At 39.1% G+C, this 20,488-nt stretch overlaps 1 protein-coding gene across 10 annotated transcripts in view; it reads left to right on the forward strand.

Moving 5' to 3' along the window:
- RAPGEF4 (Rap guanine nucleotide exchange factor 4) overlaps positions 1-20,488 on the forward strand; it is a 289,375-nt gene that overhangs the window by 167,708 nt on the left and 101,179 nt on the right. For 9 of the 10 annotated variants that reach the window (XM_064586688.1, XM_045868609.3, XM_045868610.3 and 6 more), the window contains one exon: positions 2,680-2,699. The exons of the other annotated variant lie outside the window; for it this stretch is intronic. In XM_064586688.1, coding sequence (XP_064442758.1) covers positions 2,680-2,699 — 20 coding nt within the window. The remainder of the gene's footprint in view (positions 1-2,679; positions 2,700-20,488) is intronic. 10 annotated transcript variants of the gene reach the window in all.

Here is a 20,488-nt window from a genome sequence, read left to right on the forward strand (position 1 = left end):
TGTCAGCAACAGAACACATCCTGATTCCCACAAAACCCTGAAAGCCACATTTCCAGTCCTATCTGCCCTGTTCTTCTCCCATACCAGCCTCTAAACCTCAACCATTTTATTATTTTTTAACATTTTATTTATTTATCTGTCAGAGAGAGAGTGGGGGAGGGAGAGGGAGAGGGAGAGAGGCAGGGAGAGAGCACAAGCAGGGGGAGCGGCAGGAGAGAGGGAGAAGCAGGCTCCCCGCTGAGCAGGGACCCCAATGCGGGGCTCTATCCCAGGACCCCAGGATCATCACCTGAGCCAGAGGCAGACACTTAACTGACTGAGCCACCCAGGCATCCATAAACCTTAACCATTTAGAGTCCTCCCTTCTGTCACCTCCATGCACTGAGGTTAATCACCCATCCGGTTCTTTGTTCCTTCCTTTGCAGAGTTCATGTTTTTTCCTTTCCTTTAGCCACTTGGCCAAGGACCTCATCACTCTTGACCTAAGGGCAAGAATGACTCAGCTGGCTCTGAGCCTTTAGGATCTCACCCTTGGTCCACCCTACACCTGACTTACACCCGACTTACACAGAACTTTTTAAATTTACTTTGTATTGTGAACAACTTCAAACATACAGAATGACATAGTTAACATCCATGTCTTCATCACTTTAATTACCATTAGTATTTTAATACTTAAATATGATTTGTTTATTAATAGCAATATGCACTTTCATATTTTAATTTTAATATTTGCCTTATTTCCTTCTTCTACTCACATACACACATTTCACCTCAAATACTTCGGCAGATAGTTTTGAAAATAAAGACTTTTCCATGCACCTAATAAACTGGTGTGACTTGGGACGCCTGAGTGGCTCAGTTGGTTAAGCGTCTGCCTTCGGCTCAGGTCATGATCCCAGGGTCCTGGGATTGAGTCCCACATCGGGCTCCTTGCTCAGCAAGGAGCCTGTTTCTCCCTCTGCCTGCCTCTGTCTCTCTCTCTCTGATAAATAAATAAAATCTTAAAAACAAAACAAAACTGGTATGAATTTCCTTAATCATATCATCTACTAAGTCCATACTCAGATTTTCCCCACTGAATGTCTTTATAGCTCTTTGCTCAAACTGGACCTCAAGGATCATGCTCTTGCATCTGACTTTTATGTTTTAAGGGTCTTTTCATTTTGAACAGATCCTTCCCCCTGCCCTTTATCCTGGTCATATCACTCTGTTGCTCAAAACATCTTAATGATTGCCTATTGCCTGCCATAGAAGGTGAATTTCCAAGATTGCTAATGCCTTAGCCCAACTTTCAAGTTCCTATGTGGCCCCAAATTATCTTTTCAGTGTTATTTCTCTACGGACACCCTAATCTCCAGCCACTCAGATATGGTGATTTGCGCTGCCATGTATTTATCTTATCGAAACTCCTAGAAAGGAAGCTTCTGTTACACCCCTGTATCTCCTCATACAATCAACTCCAGTCTTTTCAAATGGTCGTTGAACAAATGGATGGAATAATGAATGGATAGCTGGGATTCAAAGTTTCAGAGTGCTAATATTAGGCCACCCTTACTCCTGACAGATTTGGGAAGTGGTGGCAAACATGCCCATTAATATTCTGTCACCCTGCTTCCTGCCTAGGCTTTTATGTACTGGTACTATCCCAGTGTGGGGGGCAGAGTTTAATTAGGGAATGTTTCCAGATAGTCTCTTCCATTCATACCCTTTCTGTGTATTACACTGCTGCCTATTAAAATGGGCACTCAATTCTTTTAAAGCCAATAGTAGACATCCTGTGTACCCCCTTATTAAACACAGAATGTGCTGTTTACTCAGAATTTGGAAGTACTGTATTTTTATGTTGCAAACCACCTCAAACTGCTCTAGGGGTGAGCCGCACATACAAACCACCTGTTTGTATCTCTCAATCTCTCAATAGAAGGCCACTGGGGTCCACTGTACTGGGGGCATTAAACTCTGCTGGGGCTATGGGCCTTCCTGTCTGGCCACCCTGATCATGTCCGTCAGAGTCAACAACCCCAAAGGAAATACAGAGGACCAGGGCCTGCCTATAGCTCACGAAATGTTTGTAAATGAATGAACAAATGCATAAATGGATGAACGATGAACTTTTTCACAGAAAACTGGGATACCCCTGGAAACAGACACTGCCAGGCTCAGACCTGACTTCGGAGGCAGCAGGAATTTGCTTTGCCCCAAATGGAAGTTGTGTTCTGGTAGTTCTTACGTGGGACTTGAAGCTAGGTTCACAGCCCTGGAGCATGGTGAGGTGGTCTGAAATGTAAAAAATACAGTATGTGTAACTTAAGATTTGACTTGTCTGTCCCTAATTCTGAGTGTTCTATGCCCAGCAGAGAGGAATTAGTTGTTTGTATGATGTAAATGAATCAGGGATGGATTTTTACCTTTGGCAGTAAAGCATATGGTAGAAAAGCAAAATAAGCATGAGATTTTGTTATCTGGCACACAGCCCTGCTCCTGATTCATTGATTTATTTATGTTACAGATTTTGGTGGGTGCTGCTATTTTTCTAAGCAGCATTATGTAAGTTTTGATGGAGACACAAATCAGAAACACCAGAATTTTACTTTGTTTGATTCAGCAAAGGATTTCAGTTCCATTTTACAGATTCATCTTACAATTCATGCTCTCTCTCTATTTTTCTTCTTCTAGGGATTCCTGACAAGGAGAACGTGAGTAGCACTCTCTCTGCCTAGCCTCTAAAAACTGTCATAAGGTAAAAAAAAAAAAAATAATCATGGTAACCCTACCAGCAAAGAGAGCTCTTCATCCACATCAACAGAGCAATAAATATTTTTCTAATCTTATTCTGGCATCTTGGTCTGTCCCTTTGAAATATGAGGGGGAGAAGGTTGATTGCTCTGACATGGTCATCACATGTCCTTGATATTAACTAGTCTGCAGAAAGGTTATTCTAGGGGCAAACAGTACAATTGCTAAGGGTTTTTCTTTTTCCCACGATGTATGCAGGCAAGTGAGCAAATCATTGCTTTAATAACATACAAAATATTAGTTGTTTTCCCTTAGTGGAGTACAAAATATGAAATGCAGGGTCAGTTGATTTTATAATTGTATCCAAGGTTCATGAAAGTCAATGTTTCTCTTTGGAAGCTGAAAATAAGTAATTGCTCTAATTGTTTAGCACAGTCAGGTAAGAGAGTAGGTTTAGAACAAACTTTTCACCAAGAACCAGTGCCAAGTGCAGGTTCCAGGTCCCATTGCTTTGCTTGCAAATAATAAGAATATGAATTACATATTAACCAGAATCTCAGTCTATTCAACAACCTGGAAGGGTTAATGGTGGAAGAGTATATAGTGATTAATTTGAGGCAGTGCTTGGTGACTCTCAGATGCCTCCCCTTTCATTATGTTCCTCGATTGCTGTACCCAAGTGGCAACATTCATAGAATCATTACCGAATATTCTCCTTTCCTTTCCCTGCTTTTGGTCCTATGTCTGTGGACAGAGATATCGTCTTCATTCAATTCAGATTATTTCTGTATCCCTTTCCAGAGATCTAACTCTAGCTTTCTTTGGGTCTTCTTCTTTTTATAACGTTGGCTTCAAAGGCTGGTTGGGATTCTGGCCCGTTGTTACACCACCACAAATTTGGGTTCCAGACCCAGCAATGCCACTTTGAATGTCACATCAAAATTTCACTTGGCTTGGCTTGGCAGAGGATTTCAGTTCTTGGCTGTGGGCCTTCACAAGCTACTTGGCTTCTCGAAACATCCTTGCCTCATATTTAAATGTGGGTGTTAGTCGTGACCACCTTAAGAGGCCATTATGAATATTGAATGGAATAATCTGTGGAAACCATAGAGACTAGTCCAACAGAGCTCAGTAAATGTTAAGACTATTACTGTAATTATTATTTTGTCAAGACTTGTATCATTTTCTTGAGATCTTTCCTCCTCTGAAAAATGTCCTACCCTTTTATGAAGTAACTATCCTTTTGCCATTTATGGTTCTCATCAAAATACCTTTCTTCAGTGAACCTTTCCATTGATCTTTTGCCATTAAAAAAATATCTTTGTGTGTTGAGCAAAGCTCTAGATAATCAGGTTCATGGAAAGCCAAAGCTTTAGAGTCTACAGTAACAGACTCATCCTGCCACGATTTTGGATACGGATGTCCCAAAGCACTCCAAAACAAATAATACACAGATCACTAGCCAAGTCAAGAGGATAAAAGAGCTTGGTGCTTCCTCATCAAGGAACCATCAGTGATGTGGAGGGCACACACAGAATGGCCAAGCCCTAGGAGGTCTAAAATGTTCTAAGCTTCAAAAGAAAGCTCTGTCTCTCTTAGGTCCCTCGTGACCTTTAGGTTGGACCTCCCTGCAGAGGGACAACATAAGCAGAGACCTACCAGCTGTCATCCTGTGGCTCACTTTGTGACAAAATAGGAATCTGAAGTTTACAGAAAGTTATAGATATGTTGAGTTGTTATCAGCATGTTGCCCTGTAAGATTTGGGGGGGCAGGCTGTCTCCCCTATATTATTCATCGTGTATGTTCATTTCTATTTGTTTGGGTCATTCATTCTGTGTCAGATTCTCTAGCAAACAGAAAAGCACCCTTTTTCTCTATCAGCAAATAGAGTGGATATAATGTCACCATGTGCTATTAAGAAAGTTCTCCAATGCCATCAGTCAAAGTAAAGCAAATGAGATGAAAGACATTCGTGAATAGAGTTGAAGCTCTAGAAAGATAAAAAGAAGCCTAAGAGCCTTAAAATGGGTGTTAATTGGAATTTTTCCTTTAGAAGAGACAAGTTGTGTTATGATGATTTCTTTTATCCTTTACCTTCTTTAACTACACGCTGGGCAATCTTATATTCCCTTTATGTTTCTAAATAGCAATAATATACCTGTGGACTGAAATAAAAGCACTTAGATATTGTTTCAGTGTCCAAACAGCTTCTTTGTGGAGAGAATATATTCTCCTCTCCAGCTCCTACTCTTGATTTCGTTAATCACCATGTTTAACTTTTAACCAAATATGCAGGCGTCAGTAAGTGGTGTTTTTAGCTGCCTTGCCAGCTCTCTTTTATTTCCAGATGCAGCCTCACCTTGCAAAAAAGGAACTTTCTTTTCATAAATTGCACTTTCATAGAAACAAATGGGCTGGCAGTTAACTTGCTACATTATTTTGTTTACTACTTACTGTAATTGATAGAGACATCATTTAACTTGATATGACACAGGAGACTGGAACCTATAAACTAATTGGTAAGATATTAGAAAAATGACTATTGCACCAATAAAGCAAGTTTTGATAGGGTTATGATTGGGGCTGTTGGTTGTACAAATAAATTATTCTCTTTGATCTTTTCAAGTTATATTTTTTCCATCTTCTGTATATGCCCTATTGGATGACCATGTTTAACACCGAAGCTAAAAATCACAATTACAAGAAAGCTTCATAGTTGAATGTTACAGTTGCCCTTTGGAGGAATGAGCTTGTCTATAATTTTCTACTACTTATATAGATTTTGTTCCTTGTTGTGCTCCATCCTTTTGACAGACGATTGCTACTGAAGTTATGTAGTTTTAGAAGTCTATCCTTTTCTTCCTCAATGTAGAAGGGCCAGAAAAGAGGCTTAGGAAGATATTACAAAATAATCCCATTTCCTTATTTATAAACATCTAGTTTCCAAAAGGATCATTTTTTTTAAGGCAGTGATAGTATTGACAGTGTAATTAGGTCCCCACTAAGTGTGGAAGAGTACTTTCTCAATATAAAACACTAATTAATGCAGTAATTCAATCAGTTATGGAAACAGCCCAAGTGTTGATGGACTGATAAATGCATAAAGAAGATGTGGTGTGTACAGACACACAGACACACACACTGGAATATTACTCAGCCATAAAAGGGACTGAAATCTTGCCAGTTGCAACATGGATGGAGCTAGAGTATAATGCTAAGTGAGATTAAGCCAGAGAAAGACAAAAAACATACGATTTCACTCATACGTGGAATTTAAGAAACAAAAGAAATAAAGGGAAAAGAGAGAGAGAGAGAAAGCAAAAAAACAGACTCAGAGAGAAAAACTAATGGTTACCAGAGAGGCAGTGGGTGGGGGGTGGGTCAAAGAGGCTACGGGGACTAAGGAGTGCACTTGCTGTGATGAGCACCGGGTATTGTAGGGAAGTATTGAATCACTGTATTGTACACCTGAAACTAATATTACACTGCATGTTAACTAACTGGAATTTAATAAAAACTTACAATCAATTCAGAGCTCAAAGGTTTCCTAAGCACTAGAAGAACTGGATGCTACCAATTAGTAAGAGCAAGCTTGGGAATCTTATAAAACTATTTGGTAGGTCTTATTTTAAGAAGATGACTTAAATCAGCAGTTTGTCAAACTTTTAAAAATCATGGGTCATTTATATAAAGACTAATTTTTAGAAGTTATTATAAAGACAGATTTTAAATGGCAAATGGGGAGGAAATAATTTACACAGCTTGAAAATTCTCATTAAGGAAAGGACAATAGAAAAAGAAGAAAATAACTATCAGGGTCAAAAGGTTAGGAATGTTAGGCATTTTTAGGAAATATAATAACATTTATTGCTGCTCTTTTTCAAGATTAAAGAAAACAAATTAAAATATTTCCCACCTATTAAATAACAACATCTTATTTTACTATTATACATTGGCTATGATTCTGGGCCAGAGGAAGGAAACGGAAATTGTGTGTCCTCAAACAAACTTAAAATATAAAAATACTTAGATAAACCCACAAAAACCCCATAAAACCTTTTAACTCCAGCTTTAGAACACCTGCTGAATTCAAACCAACAGTTTCTGTGAAACAGTTCTTAAAATCCTGCTTTTAAAACATGACTGATACACGTCCAGAGCTTATCAAGACGTGTTGGCCAGAGTTCACAGGCTTAGCCCTGGCAGCCGATCCCGTGTGTTGTAGGGTAAGGATGGCTAGCTAGCCCTGTCACCGCGATGCAACAGCTCATACGAAGCCGGCCGAAGGCGCGAACCTCAACAGGCAAGAGCAAATCAACCCAATGTGAAGGACAGAAAATCCTAAGCCTGCTCATTTCGATTTTACAGGACACACTGCTTATCGCCCGGGTGAAGATTAGGTTTGGCAGTGTGGCTGGCTCCGTCCCTCCTGTTGGGTAGAGGGTCAACACTGGTTTCTTTAGCAGGCCTATGGGAGCACGTAGCTCAGTGAGCCAACACTTTGCCCCACCTCCTGAAGAACACCAGCGACTTAATGTCGAAGGTGCCAAGGACAGCTTCGGCTCGGTCTCTGAAGAAATGTTTGTTTTTGTGTTTGTGAGTTATGTATTTTATGGGGCAGAATGCCCTTGCTGAATCTCTTCCTGCTTTTTATTCCGTCTGTTCCCCTGCTCTGTTATAAAAGCTGACGGTGCCATCTCTCTCTCTCCCTCTCTCTCTAGCTCCTGCAGTGGTATATTGATTGAATTTTTAAGAGGAGGTATAGTTGCCCTTAATCTAAATCGTGAATGGTAAATGTGGGTAACAGTCTAAAAACCTGATCCCTTGGGTGTCAGTTAAGCTATGTGGTTATTGCCTCTGAATGTTCTCGGCAATGTTCCCAAGATCTGCTTACCGTGAGTTTGCTGGGTGAAATGGCACATATTGGGGTCTGTTGGGGTGGTGGTTCGTTAGTATTTTAGATTTACTTTCATAAAATTATGAATTACACTTGCCGATTATCTCAGTGCTCTCCTTTTGGTTTCTCTACTGTTTTTAGATTTTTTTAATGGGGTAGAATTTGTACTGTTGTTGCAGTGTTGATGGTTTTCCAGGGTTGCATGAGTTTTTCCACATTTTACCCGGGTTGGCATATGTATGTCCTCTCAGGCTTCTGTGTAGTCAGAGTTTGACTTGAGCAAGATATCACAGAGAACATGGGATTGTTTAATTGTTAAAAATAGTGATAATAGAAGAAACGAGATTCCCCAGTCTCTCTAGCCAACAGCTTCTCCCCCGCTCTCACTTGAAAAAATGACGTGGCCTTGAGGTGAGGCAGCTCCGTATGGGCCCTGCTGCTTAGAGTTAGTTCCACTGGCAGCGGGGGCAAGGAACACAATGTCATGTTAATGGTAATGTACGAGAGTGCTGATTTCAAAGTCATGGGAGAGTAGATTGCTGTCTCCAGAAATATTTTATCCTGTGTGCAGGCAATTATGTTCATCACCAGTAACTTTGGGCTACAAGCACGTTATCTCAATTGACGGTGAGAATAAATTAGATAGTATCATTTATGTTTGATGTATCTGAATTTTTATTGTTTTTGTTTGGAGAAATTGGAACCAAATTATTTGCAAATATGTCTTATGTTTAGGAGAGCAATCTGTAGTGTTCTCGGATTGGATAAATTAATATAGTGATTACATGTCATTTAGGATTTGGATTCTTTTCTAATAACAGTTCTGTGTCAGACAGCCTCCCCTGAGTCCATCGATATTAAAATATTCTGTAGTCATTCTCTTTACCTTTAGATAAAATTACTTTGAAGATAGATGATTGATAGATGCACATATACACATACATAAACACATACATATGTACGTATGCATGCATATATATTTAACTGTTTTGATTCTTTGAAATTTCTAGAAAATGAAATGAAAAAATATGATTACTATATATGATCTGGCATTGTTCAGAATTCTTATTGCCAGCTTTTATAAATGTTTAAATTCTGTTTACTTGAACTTAGTTTTATTTTTTATTTTCCTTCAAAGAATGACTCAGAAATACCCACAGAATATGCCATATGTTTGGTTGAAAATCTTTAATTTAACAAACATGTAGTAATTGATCACAAGCCCCATGTGGGGCCACAAAAATAAATAAAGCATGGTCGCTTCCTGCAGGGAGTGAGAGCCACTGGACAGAGGCAGACATGAGAACACAAGTGCATGAGCACAAGTCATGGGCACACGTGGTTGGGAGAGTATGGCATGAGGAGGTGAGCTTAGGAGTTCTTCAGTCTTGAGTTACAGTCCCAATTCTGCCACTGACTCACCATGTGAAGGTGGACACGTTAGTTAAGCTTCCTCTTCCATTTCCCTCTACAGAGCGGAGATAATAGTAGTGTGTTACCCCGGGGGCTTCCAGAAGGTTTAAGGAAAAGATTTATCCCAAGTGCTTAGCCAGTGCTAAGTACCTGGTATGTACTCTGAGGAGACACATGCGGGGGTCTGTGCAGTTCTCCTTGGGGAGAAGAGGAGGGATTCAGAGCCAGCCTCGCAGAGGAAGAAATGCCTGTGTGCACTCTTGATGGAAAGAAGATGTTACCCAGGTGGAAGGGAAAGAACATTCCAGGCCAAGAGCATTGCATACATTAAGAAACAGAGTACCAGAATTTTCTCTTTCGAGGCTAATTTCATCAGATCTGAAATTAAAAAAAAAAAACTTTCCATTATTTTAAAAACTATACTTTGTAGGATCCCTTTCAAAGTTATCAAAACCTGGCTTCCAAGCTCCAGGTATTTTGGGGACCCAACAAAACATCATATTTTTTTTCTCTAAAACTTGATCTTTTTAAAAATGTAGATGGGGAATTAGTTTGAATTTACCCCTATTTGTACCTACCAATATCGTGCCTTCTTTTTTAAAAATGACACATCTGGATTGCTAATGTCTTTAGAGCCTGTTGTTCACTCTGATCTCCAGCTCCTTTTCTGCTGTAATTGCCCAGTCAGTGCTCCCGCATTTCTGTGGTTCTCCTTTGTTTCCGTGCCCCCCTCCCATCCACACACACCCTTCTCTTGAATGAATCGCTCTGCAAGGCTTTCTATTGAATTTTGTCCTTTTACCTTTTCCATTTGTCAAGGTCATTTTCAGTTTTATTCCACTTCTCCTAAGGGCCAGCCATCCCCACTCAATTGGATATCATTGTCAAATTTATTAAGAACGCTTTTGAGTCCGTATTCAAGGCATTAATAAGCATGTTAAATCTAGCAGCATTCAGCAGAGGACCTAGCCTTGTGGAATTTAATTTGTTTGTGCTAATTTATTTGCATACGTCATAAAATTATCCCGTCTGGACATGAAAAAATAACTTAGGAGAACATACCATAAAAATACTGGGTAAGACAAGAGCTAAGTCGCTAAATTAATATCTATGATGCTTTTTATTCGCTTGTAAGTGAGGGAAAAGGAAGGGGATAATTTTCTATCTCAGAAGACATTAGTATGACTGAATTAGTACTTACTCATTGTTATGTCCGTGTCCTCAGATGTGCATCAGTTTCTGTCCCTGACACTTGATAGCCCAAGACATGACCCAAGTACATCACTTACCTCCATGACCTGGTTTCCTCATCAAGAACATGGTGATTCCTGACCTACTACAGTAAAAGGATTGTTGGGAGATCAAATAAGATAAGGCACGGGGAATATTCCAAAACTCCATAATGCTCAAATCTAAAACAGATTAAGTTTCCCTGGAGTTTGATTCTAAACAAGATCACACCCTTGTCTGTAGTCTCAGCCCCAGGACATCTCTCCAGCCTGGATGGGGGATCTCTGAGGTTGGCCAGTGGGTTCTGGTTTGGTTTTGTTTTGTTTTTTAATATTTTACTTATTCACATATTCCTTCCTTCATTTATTTATTTACAGAGTGCAACAGGAGAGGGAAAGAGGGAGAGGGAGAGGGAGAGAGAGATTCCCAAGCAAACTCCACCCTGAGCGTAGAGCTCCAAGGGGGGCTCAATCTCATGACCCTGATATCATTACCCAAGCCGAAATCATGAGTGGGGCGCCCAACCGACTGAGCCACCCAGGAGCCCCCAGTGGGTTCTGGTTTAAGTGGAGCTTGGTTCTGGGGAAGCATTAAAGAGGTCCTCTTGAATCCTGTTAGGACTTAGTCCAGTCCTCAGTTCTAGGAAGACTTCAGGATGCCAAATGGAAAGTCATTCATCTTAATGTCAATATAATTTGGCTCAGCCAGGAGAATGAAAAATTCCCATGTCACACCAAGTGCTCATTCAGTGCTGTAATTTGATCGCCTGGCTCCAAACAAAGTGAGGAAACCACACCCAGAGTTGACTACAAAGATGGACCAGGATGGAGTAAGAACAGGAACGTGAATAGATAAGCTGGAGAAGAGGCCTGGCCTGTTTGGGGGCACAGCAGAGCATCATGGCTGTTTTTATGACCGCTTACCCTGGACCTTCTAGTTTTAGGGTATGTGAGGTTTTTAAATATGTTTCACCAATTCTCCTAAAAGTGTCAAAGTATTGCAATGTACAACTGCCTAGTAAAGGCATTTGTAACATAAATGCAAAAATAGCTCTGTCATTCGACAAGAAATTTTTTTAAGTGACTGAAACAGGTAACGATGGGCCTTCTCCCCACCCCACCCCCCGCCCCCTTTAGGTTTTGTGTTTTCTCTGTGCTATCTGATTTATTCCGGAAAACACTTGGGCTCCCTCTGGTGGCCATCCCCGTGTTTGGGCACGTCTAACCTGAGAGCTGAAGTTTCAGTGGCATGGCATGGAATGTTTGGATGAACGTGGAAGTGGAAATATTAATAGTAGATGTTATTTTCTTTTGTAAAATGACTAGCACTTGGAAACCTCCAAATTAGTCAGAGTATCCAATTCATTCATTCATCCATTTATGTCTCCTCATCTAATACGTTGTTGATACTTGACTTTCTTAGAAGAAGGGGTATCTGGGCTGCAAGTCCATAGAAAGATACTGAGTTCCAATCCTGTACATCAAACAGGTTTTCCCAAGAAGTGATTCTATGAGGTAGCAAGTTCTTATGGAATGCTTACTGTGTCTTAGACCAGAGTTAGGCTTTGTGGGAGACAATTTGCTGTTCACCATTTTTAAAAACTATGAGCACACTCTTCTTTAACTGTTAGCTATATTATTTTTCTCCTTTAAATCATATTCCCATTCTGTTTTGCTCACAGAATTTTATCCTATTGTAATGTATTTTTTTTCCAGACCAGGTTACCTCTTAATTGTCTCAATGTGTTAGTTAATATACAGATTCAACCACAGTAACAAAGACTCACACGTAACGGTGTCTTAAAATAAGAAGATAATTTTTCTTCGTGTTAACTATCCCAGTGTGAGCTGTCCAGGGTTAAATGGCACCTCTATGTTGTAATGTATTTTATGATCGAAAGTCTCTTATTAATTACCTTCTTATGCTTTCATGTATCAAAAAGAAATATATAAATTTAAATTTTAGTATTTTAAAATTTCTCATGACTGTCTATTAAAATTTTTCTTTTGGCTTGAGTAATGACAGTAGTTGTACACATCTATCAAAATTAAATATTTTATAGATTTTTTATAAACAATTATTAAATATTAAAGTAAATTATTGGAAAGCCTTCATTGAATGACTTAGATGCTTTTTTAAAAATGAATTCATTATCTATCTGCAGTGGGTTTAACATCAATTCTGTTCTTCTTCTTGGATATTATATACATAAGGGCTGGGAAAGCTCATTCACATGAATCAGTAGATGAAAAGGAAATAGTTTTACAAAGCAAGGTCACTGAACTCTTTGACTCCTAGGCAGCTAGTGTGGTACCTCCTGGAGAGAGGGAGATGATGGGGTAGTCACAGGAGGGGTGTGGGAAGTGTTGCATTCTGGATGGATTTCAAAAATAAGAGTGATGGATTAAATGTGCGGTGAGAGAGAAGGAGAGGAGTTACGGACGACTTCAGGGTTTAGGGTCTGACCGTGTGGAAGTATGCAGTCGCCAACAACTCCCAAAAGGGAAAGCTGAGGATAAAGGGGAGCTTGGAGACCCAGTTTGAAAGTCACTGTCACTAGAAAGCATCCAGGATTATAGTTAGGCTTTTGTTCTGTCCCTCTGTCCAGTCAATAGTTAATGATAATAAACATCAGAGAGTGAAAATGAGATTAGATGTTGGGTATTTATACTGAGTAGCATGTGCCTGGGGCATGAATAAAATTAGAATGTGTCTAAAAAAAATAAAAATAGTGAGACAAAAATCAGCAAGGGTTTTATTAAGTTCATCTTCCCCCCTCTGTTATATTTTGTAGATTTTAAGAGAATTTATGTTTGTAAGTAAACTCTGTGTACAACTGCAGATATCACCTTTCAAATTAATAAAAGGTTGATTTATGGGCTATATCAAGTACAAATACTAAATGAATCAAGCTAACAAAGCGTCGCTTAATAGACATCCTCAGGGACCTAATTTAATGAATAGGTAGAGGGATGTTATTTGTAACTGAGCCCACAAATTATTTCTATATGAATCAGTGATTCTAAATGGCTATGGCCTGCTTAAAATAATTTGTTTTCTTAATTAGTTTAATCATTCTCTCTTTATAGTTTCTTATACTACTAAATGAGTTAACCCCCTTTTTCTTAAATAAATTAATCTTTCCAGCCTAGCCACAAATATCCAATTAATAAAGCTTGAAGAATTGAAATAATACCATAATAGGAGGAAAATGATCATATTTTATGTAATCCTTTTAAAATCAACTAACATTTGTTAAGTGCCTACTATGTGCCATGCAGGAACATGCTTTGGCTCTAGAGATATGAAGTCCAGCAAAACTAATTCTTGACCTCAAAGAGCAAACAGCCCAACCGCTTAAACAGCTTAGGAGCGAAATAGGTAAACAGGTAATTATATCAGAATGTGGTACTGAGAGAGATGGGATTTAGGTGCTAAAATTCTCTCTGCATTTTAAGAGCCATGTCACTTGAACACAAAGGATTTCCGAGAAAATGTTTCATTATTCACCCCTCAACATTCTCCCTCTTGACTAGAATGCAGTTACTAAATTACTGTATGACTCCAGACTAGGTAAATTATAGGTGACAGAAATCCACATCAAGCCACCTCAAAAGCAAACAAGAGGGAAAGTTGAGGACTCACATCCCCAGTACACGGGGGGAGCAAGTATAGAGCTGACCCTCTACACTTTGTAATAGAAGCCAAAAGCTCTACTTCTTTCTGCTTCTCCCCAAGCCTGGAAACGTGGCCTCCACGGGTCCTGAGTTCTTACCCAGCAGTTACAGTTAGAAAACCTTGGGGAAAGACACTGACTGATCTAGTGTGGGTAGGGTAGCCCCTCCACCCCAACTCTGAGCCAGTGTGGATGAGATACCACTGTGGGCTCAGGTCTGAAGATGGGGAGAAGTTCTGTGCCCAGAAGAAGGGGGGAACAGGAAATAGTAGCTATTCACCTCTCCTCCTCAGGGAGGCACATTCAGCTGACTGCTAAAAAAATCAGTCCCCTTCCTCTAGTGTACTCAGATAACAACATAATGCAATCAATATCTCATTTGGGGCTAGTCTTCATCCCTTGTTTATGAAGAAATAGGACAGAAGCACTTACGAGAATAATGTTGACATCACATTTTGCAATAGCTTTGATTGCAATGAGTATTGTGCTTTAGAAATTCCATGCATTCCATTCAGTCAGAAGCATAATTTCTTTTTCACTGCCTTCTTAACATGTATGATGTGGAAATTAACAAGATTTGATCTTGTTAAGTCTTTTGAGCTACTTAGATGTGGGTTCTGAACCAGTAGATGACATAAGCAATCCCATTTGTCCTAGAATATTACAGAGATTCTTCTTTTTTTTTATCTATTTGATTTTAAGTCTTTAAACCCTATGAGCCAAATTTACATTCAGATGAGTCATTGAAGCTTATATTGTGTGCCTAAAAGGAAATGTTTATGCCAAGAGTCTCAAATGAAGTCTAGTGAGACAGTGAATTTTTTAAATAATGGTTATCTTTTACTGATCATAAACGTAATAATGCTTATGTTGAATATTTGGAAACATAAAAGTATTTTTAAGAATTTCCCGTAGATGCCACCAGCCAGAGCTCTGCGTTTCTATATTTAATATACAGAAACAAATATACATATAGAAACAAAATTTAGTTCATACTGCATAGTTTCATATTCTACTTTTTTTAATCAAGTTTTTTAACAGATTTCTTTTATTATCTAACATTGTCTCAACCATATTGGGAATGAATTTCCTCTACAATGATTTTTTTTTTCAGTTATGTATATCTTGTCAAGGTTAGGTTTCATACCATCCCCTTCCTGTTTCTGGAATTATTTTTAGTTATCTTGCTGTTGTTCTTCCTTCATTTTTGACATTCTAAGATTCCCTCTGGTAATATTTCCCTTCTGTCTGAAGAACTTCCTTTAGAAATTCTTGTAGAACAGGTCTGCTGGATATGAATTCTCCTAAATTTTCCTTCATCTGAAAATGTCTTTATTTTACCTTAATTCCTAAAGGATATTTTCACTGGATAGAGAATTACAGGTTGACAGTTTTTAATCTTTCAGCGTTTTTTTAATGAACCAGTATTGTTACATTTGCATTAACCAAAGTCCATTGTTTACATATCTCCTTTGTTTTTGTGGGGTTTTTTTAAAAGATTTTATTTATTTGACAGAGAGAGATAGCAAGAGCCAGGAACACAGGAGGGGGAGGGGGAGAGGGAGAAGCAGGCTCCCCGCTGAGCAGGGAGCCCAATGCGGGGCTCGATCCCGGGACTCCGGGATCATGACCTGAGCCAAAGGCAGACGCTTAACGACTGAGCCACCTACGCACCCCTCTCCTTTGTTTTTATGTGGTGTCCTCTTTCTGTTCCAGGATCCCATCCCAGATATCACTTTATATTTAGGCTCTTTTTGGCTGCTATGGTCTCTCAAACTTTCCTTGCTGTTGATGACTCTGACAGATCCGAGGGATAATGATCAGGTATTTTAGAGAATGTCCATCAGTTGGGATTTGTCTGATATTTTTTTCAAGATTGACTTGGATTATGGATTTTTGGGGAAAGACCACAGAGGTATAGTCCATTTTCATCACATCATATTAAGAATACATACTATTAGTTTGATTTTAGCATTGACTTTGATTACCTGGTTAAAGTGGTATTTCCCAAATTTCTCCACTGTAAAGTCACTGTCGCCCCACCCCCTTTCCATACTGAACTCTTTGGAAGGAAGTCACCATGCACAGCCCACACTGTAGTGTAAGGAGTTATGCCCTACCTCCTTGTTAGTGAATACCTACATAAAGTATTTGGAATTGTTCTGCATGGAAGATTTGTTTCTCCTCTCACATTAATTAATTAATTAATTAAGTCAGTCAGTCATTTATTTATATCAGCGTGGACTCATGAGTATCTATTTTATACTTTGGGTTATAATCCAACACTATATTTTGTTTCTCGAATTGTTTCAGTTTTGGCCATTGGGAGATCTTTCGGTTGGCTCCTGTGTTTCCTTAACGTACTCCCATGATTGTGTTTTGTTTTGTGTTTTTAAACACTTCCTTACTTTCTGACACAACTAGATGCTTGTATATTCCCTGCCCCATCTTAGCAACTGCCGCTGTGCCAAAGATTCTTGGTTCCTTTTATTGAAGAATGGTATTAGAAGCCAAGATCTGGGTGGCAGGTGTGCTTGTTGCTACAGATGTCATTGCCTTTATACCCCTTCAGCTGAGACAGCAAGGAAATATATGTGGGTATACTAACCTGTGCATATACACAAATCTATAAATATTTGTGTATATATCTATATCTAGCTATTTAGAGTTCACACTCATTTCTTTAATTCTAATCCATTAGTGCATGGATCAGTCCAGCCTCTTCTCCTTGCTTATCTGTAACTTCCCACTCCAACAGTGAGGAATTTGACTCACACTGTCTGCCATCTACTTTTCTAATTCCAGTATATATGTATAGTGGTTTCAGACTGATTACCTGTAACCCATGAAAAACATACTTTATAAACTAGAATAGAGTGCTCATGTACAGGGTATTTTGCCTTTAGTCTTACATAATCCACTCATTTTGAAATTATTTAAGTCAACACCTTCCCCACCTCCCTCACCCCACTCCCTTCAGTAAGGTTATTTCATGCATTTGTAAGATTGTCAAATTCTTTTTGTCACAGTCTGCATTCTATCCTGGGATTCCAAACTTCCTAATGATTTTATTTTTTTACTCTGAATATATTGTTTTACTCTGAATATATTGTGCTGTAAAGTTCTGTGGGTTTTGACAAGTGCATAGTGTCATGTATCCTACAGAATAGTTTCACTGCCCTAAGAAATTTCCCATGCTTCACCTGTCCATCACTCCATATCTGAAGCTCTGTCTATCACTAATTTGTTTATTCTCTCTATAATTTCACCTTTTTCAGAAAGCCAAATAAATGGCACGATATAGTAGGTAACCTTTTCAGACTGGGCTCTTTCACTTAGCAATATACATTTAAGATTCCATATTTTTGCATGGTTTGATAGTTCATTTCTTTTATCACTGGATATCATTTTTTTATTTTTCTTGCCTTGTTGCACTAGCTAGAACATCCAGTATGGTGTTGAATAGAGTGGTGAAAAAGGACATCTCTGTGGTTAGGTTTTTAGTGTAATCATTTTTACCATATATTTTAACTCGTCCATGACATTATTTGGCTGTAAGCATATATATATATATATGTATATATATATACACACACACACACACACACACACACACACACACACACATATAGCCTATATATATATATATATAGGCTGCAAAATATCCCCTAATTCTGATGTATCATCACTTATTTTTAACCATTTGTATAGTGTTGGATATTTTGGTTGTTTCTAATTTCTCTATTCTTTAGTTTTATTATCTTTGTTGTTTTTTTTTTTAAGATTTTATTTATTTATTTGACAGCGAGAGAGAGAACACAAGCAGGGGGAGTGGGAGAGGGAGAAGCAGGCTTCCTGCGGAGCAGGGAGCCCGATGCGGGGCTCCATCCCAGGACCCCGGGATCATGACCTGAGCCAAAGGCAGATGCTTAATGACTGAGCCACCCAGGTACCCGTGGCAGCCACATTTTAAAAAGTAAAAATAAACAGGTGAAATTAGCTTTGATAATATATTTTCCTTATTCCAAGATATCTGAAGTATTCCCTTTCCAACATGCAACCAATATAAAACATTATTAGCAATATATTTTACACATTTTTTTTCTTGTACCTGGTCTTCAAACTTCAGCAAGTGTTTCACACTTCCATCCAAAGTCAGACTAGTCACATTTCAAGGGCTCAGTGGTCACCTGTAGGACCAGCTAACAGCTCTACCAGCACCTAATAGAAGGCCTGGCACATCTTGCTGAGATTGAAGGATGAGGAAGTCAGGAAAATGAAAGAGAATGCATGTTAAAGGCAAAGGGAATGGATTGGGCAAAACCTCCAAAATGGAAGAGTTTGATGTATTTGAGGGATTGGAAAACATTCTTAGCAACTGGAGCAAGTGGGAGAATGGTGGAAATGAGGCTGGAGAGGTAGGCAAGAGGCACAAGTATGAAGAGGCTTTTAAAACAGCATTAGGAAGTCTGGATTTGTTCCAAGAAGAATGGGGAGCCATTAAATGTTTTAAATAGAAAAGCGACATAATCAAGATTGGCTCTTTTTAAAAAATCACCATAATTCACAGAGCAGATGGGCACGGGCGTGTTCCCCAGAAGACAGTATAGAGTAGTGGCTAACCGGAGGGTTCATGTACCAGAGTTGCCACCTGCCGGCCATATAACCCTAACCTCAGTTTCATTATCTGTGAAATGGGAATGATAAGAGTATATTCTTCAAAGGGTCATTGTGAGTATTCCATAAGATAATTTGTGTGACTGACTTATTTTACTTAGCCTAATACTCTCTAGCTCCATCCATGTTGTTGCAATTGGCAAGATTTCATAAGTCAGTCAGAGAAAGACAATACCACATGATTTCACTCATATGTGGAATTTAAAAAACAAAACAACAAGCAAAAGGGGAAAAAAGAGAGGGAGGCAAACCAAGAAACAGATTCTTAACTATACAGAACAAACTGATGGTTACCAGAGGGAAGGTCGGTGGGGAGATGGATAAAAACTTAAATAAATAAATAAATAAATAAATAAACTTAACTATTACCATATGACCTCCCCCAAAAAAAGATAATTCATGTGAAGCACTTAGCACATAACATTCAATAAATACTTATTCTTATCCTCCCTGAGATTGGAATAGTCTCTTGTAGGATGAATCCACAAACCTTCCTTCTTTCTCTTCTTTTCTGTACTCCTATTCTGGAGGACCCTAAGCAGATGAGAATAGAAAAGAATGGAACAGCATCCCTTACCCCACAACCCCAAGTCAGAAAAGAAAACCACTTTCACTATCTTGTCCTTCACCCCAGTTTGTGATTACTTTTATATCCTGAGAACAGTTTTCATATGAATTGTATAGTCTCAGAGTTTTCTCTGCTGTATACCTTCATAAAGATTTCCCATAGGCTCCTTCTTTAAAAATACTGTAAGATCACAGAGGTTTAAACTCCTAATGATAATTAGAAGTAATTCTCAAAATGACTATCTAAGTAAGAAAAAGCAATGATACTACCAACTAATAACAGATCAGTCATTTATGGTGTTTTCAGGCATAGTGAACCACCCAGGACATTTGACTTACAAAGTTTTGAAATAAGATAAATTATACAATATTAAATTACATGGAGAGTGTTTCCCTCACTTTTAACCAAAACATGTGAACAGCTGAGGCTGTCCCCTTCCTTCCTTCCTTCCTTCCTTCCTTCCTTCCTTCCTTCCTTCCTTCCTTCCTTCCTTCCTTCCTTCCTTCCTTCCCTTTCCTGGTACTACATCCTCCTCTACATTCCGGACGGAAGCCCACTGTGTAAAACAAATTCCTGGAATTCCTATTCTAGGAATTTTGCATAACATATGATTTATGATAGCAACAAAGGTACTGCTGCTATGAATGAAACTTTCAGTCTTTACTCAGAAGAGATCTACTGTAAAAAGCAGTCTACCGGGGCATCTCGGTGGTTCAGTCAGTTAAGTGTCGGACTCATGATTTTGGCTCAGGTCATGATCCCAGGGTCTGAGATCAAGCCCCCGAAGGCTCCCGTGCTCAGCAGGAAGACTGCTTGAGATTCTCTCTCTCCCTCTTCCTCTCCCTCCCCCTCTGCCCTTCCCCGCCCCACACTCTCTCTCTCTAAAATAAATAAATCTTTAAAATGCAGCCTACCATTTCTTTAATTTTAAGCTGCACCAAGCAGAGATTTGTAGTGATTCTAATGCCAGCTAGAGGTTGAGACAAGAAACCAGGTAAGCAGTGGAGTCCTCCCTTACTGTCTTGGGTGGGTGCCCAGAGCAGGCCTGTGTGCCCCCTATAGCAAGTCGTGACTACAATCCCACACTCAGGCTGTTCTGTTTCATGGCTGCAAAACGACCCTTCCAGAATCTGGACCCTCAGGTACCGGAAGCAGATGGGAATGAGATACTTGGTGTTTTCTCTAAAAAAACATGACTGACTAACTGATATACTGACTAACCCCAGTCTGGCTGAAAGCTTTAATCAAGGGGCTGTAGTAGTTTTGCTATGTATGTTCATAGCTACG

This window comes from Mirounga angustirostris, unplaced genomic scaffold (assembly GCF_029215605.1).
Source record: "Mirounga angustirostris isolate CCGP_5_RB_7025 unplaced genomic scaffold, mMirAng1.0.hap1 SCAF_3, whole genome shotgun sequence".
In the NCBI taxonomy this organism is placed as follows: domain Eukaryota; kingdom Metazoa; phylum Chordata; class Mammalia; order Carnivora; family Phocidae; genus Mirounga; species Mirounga angustirostris.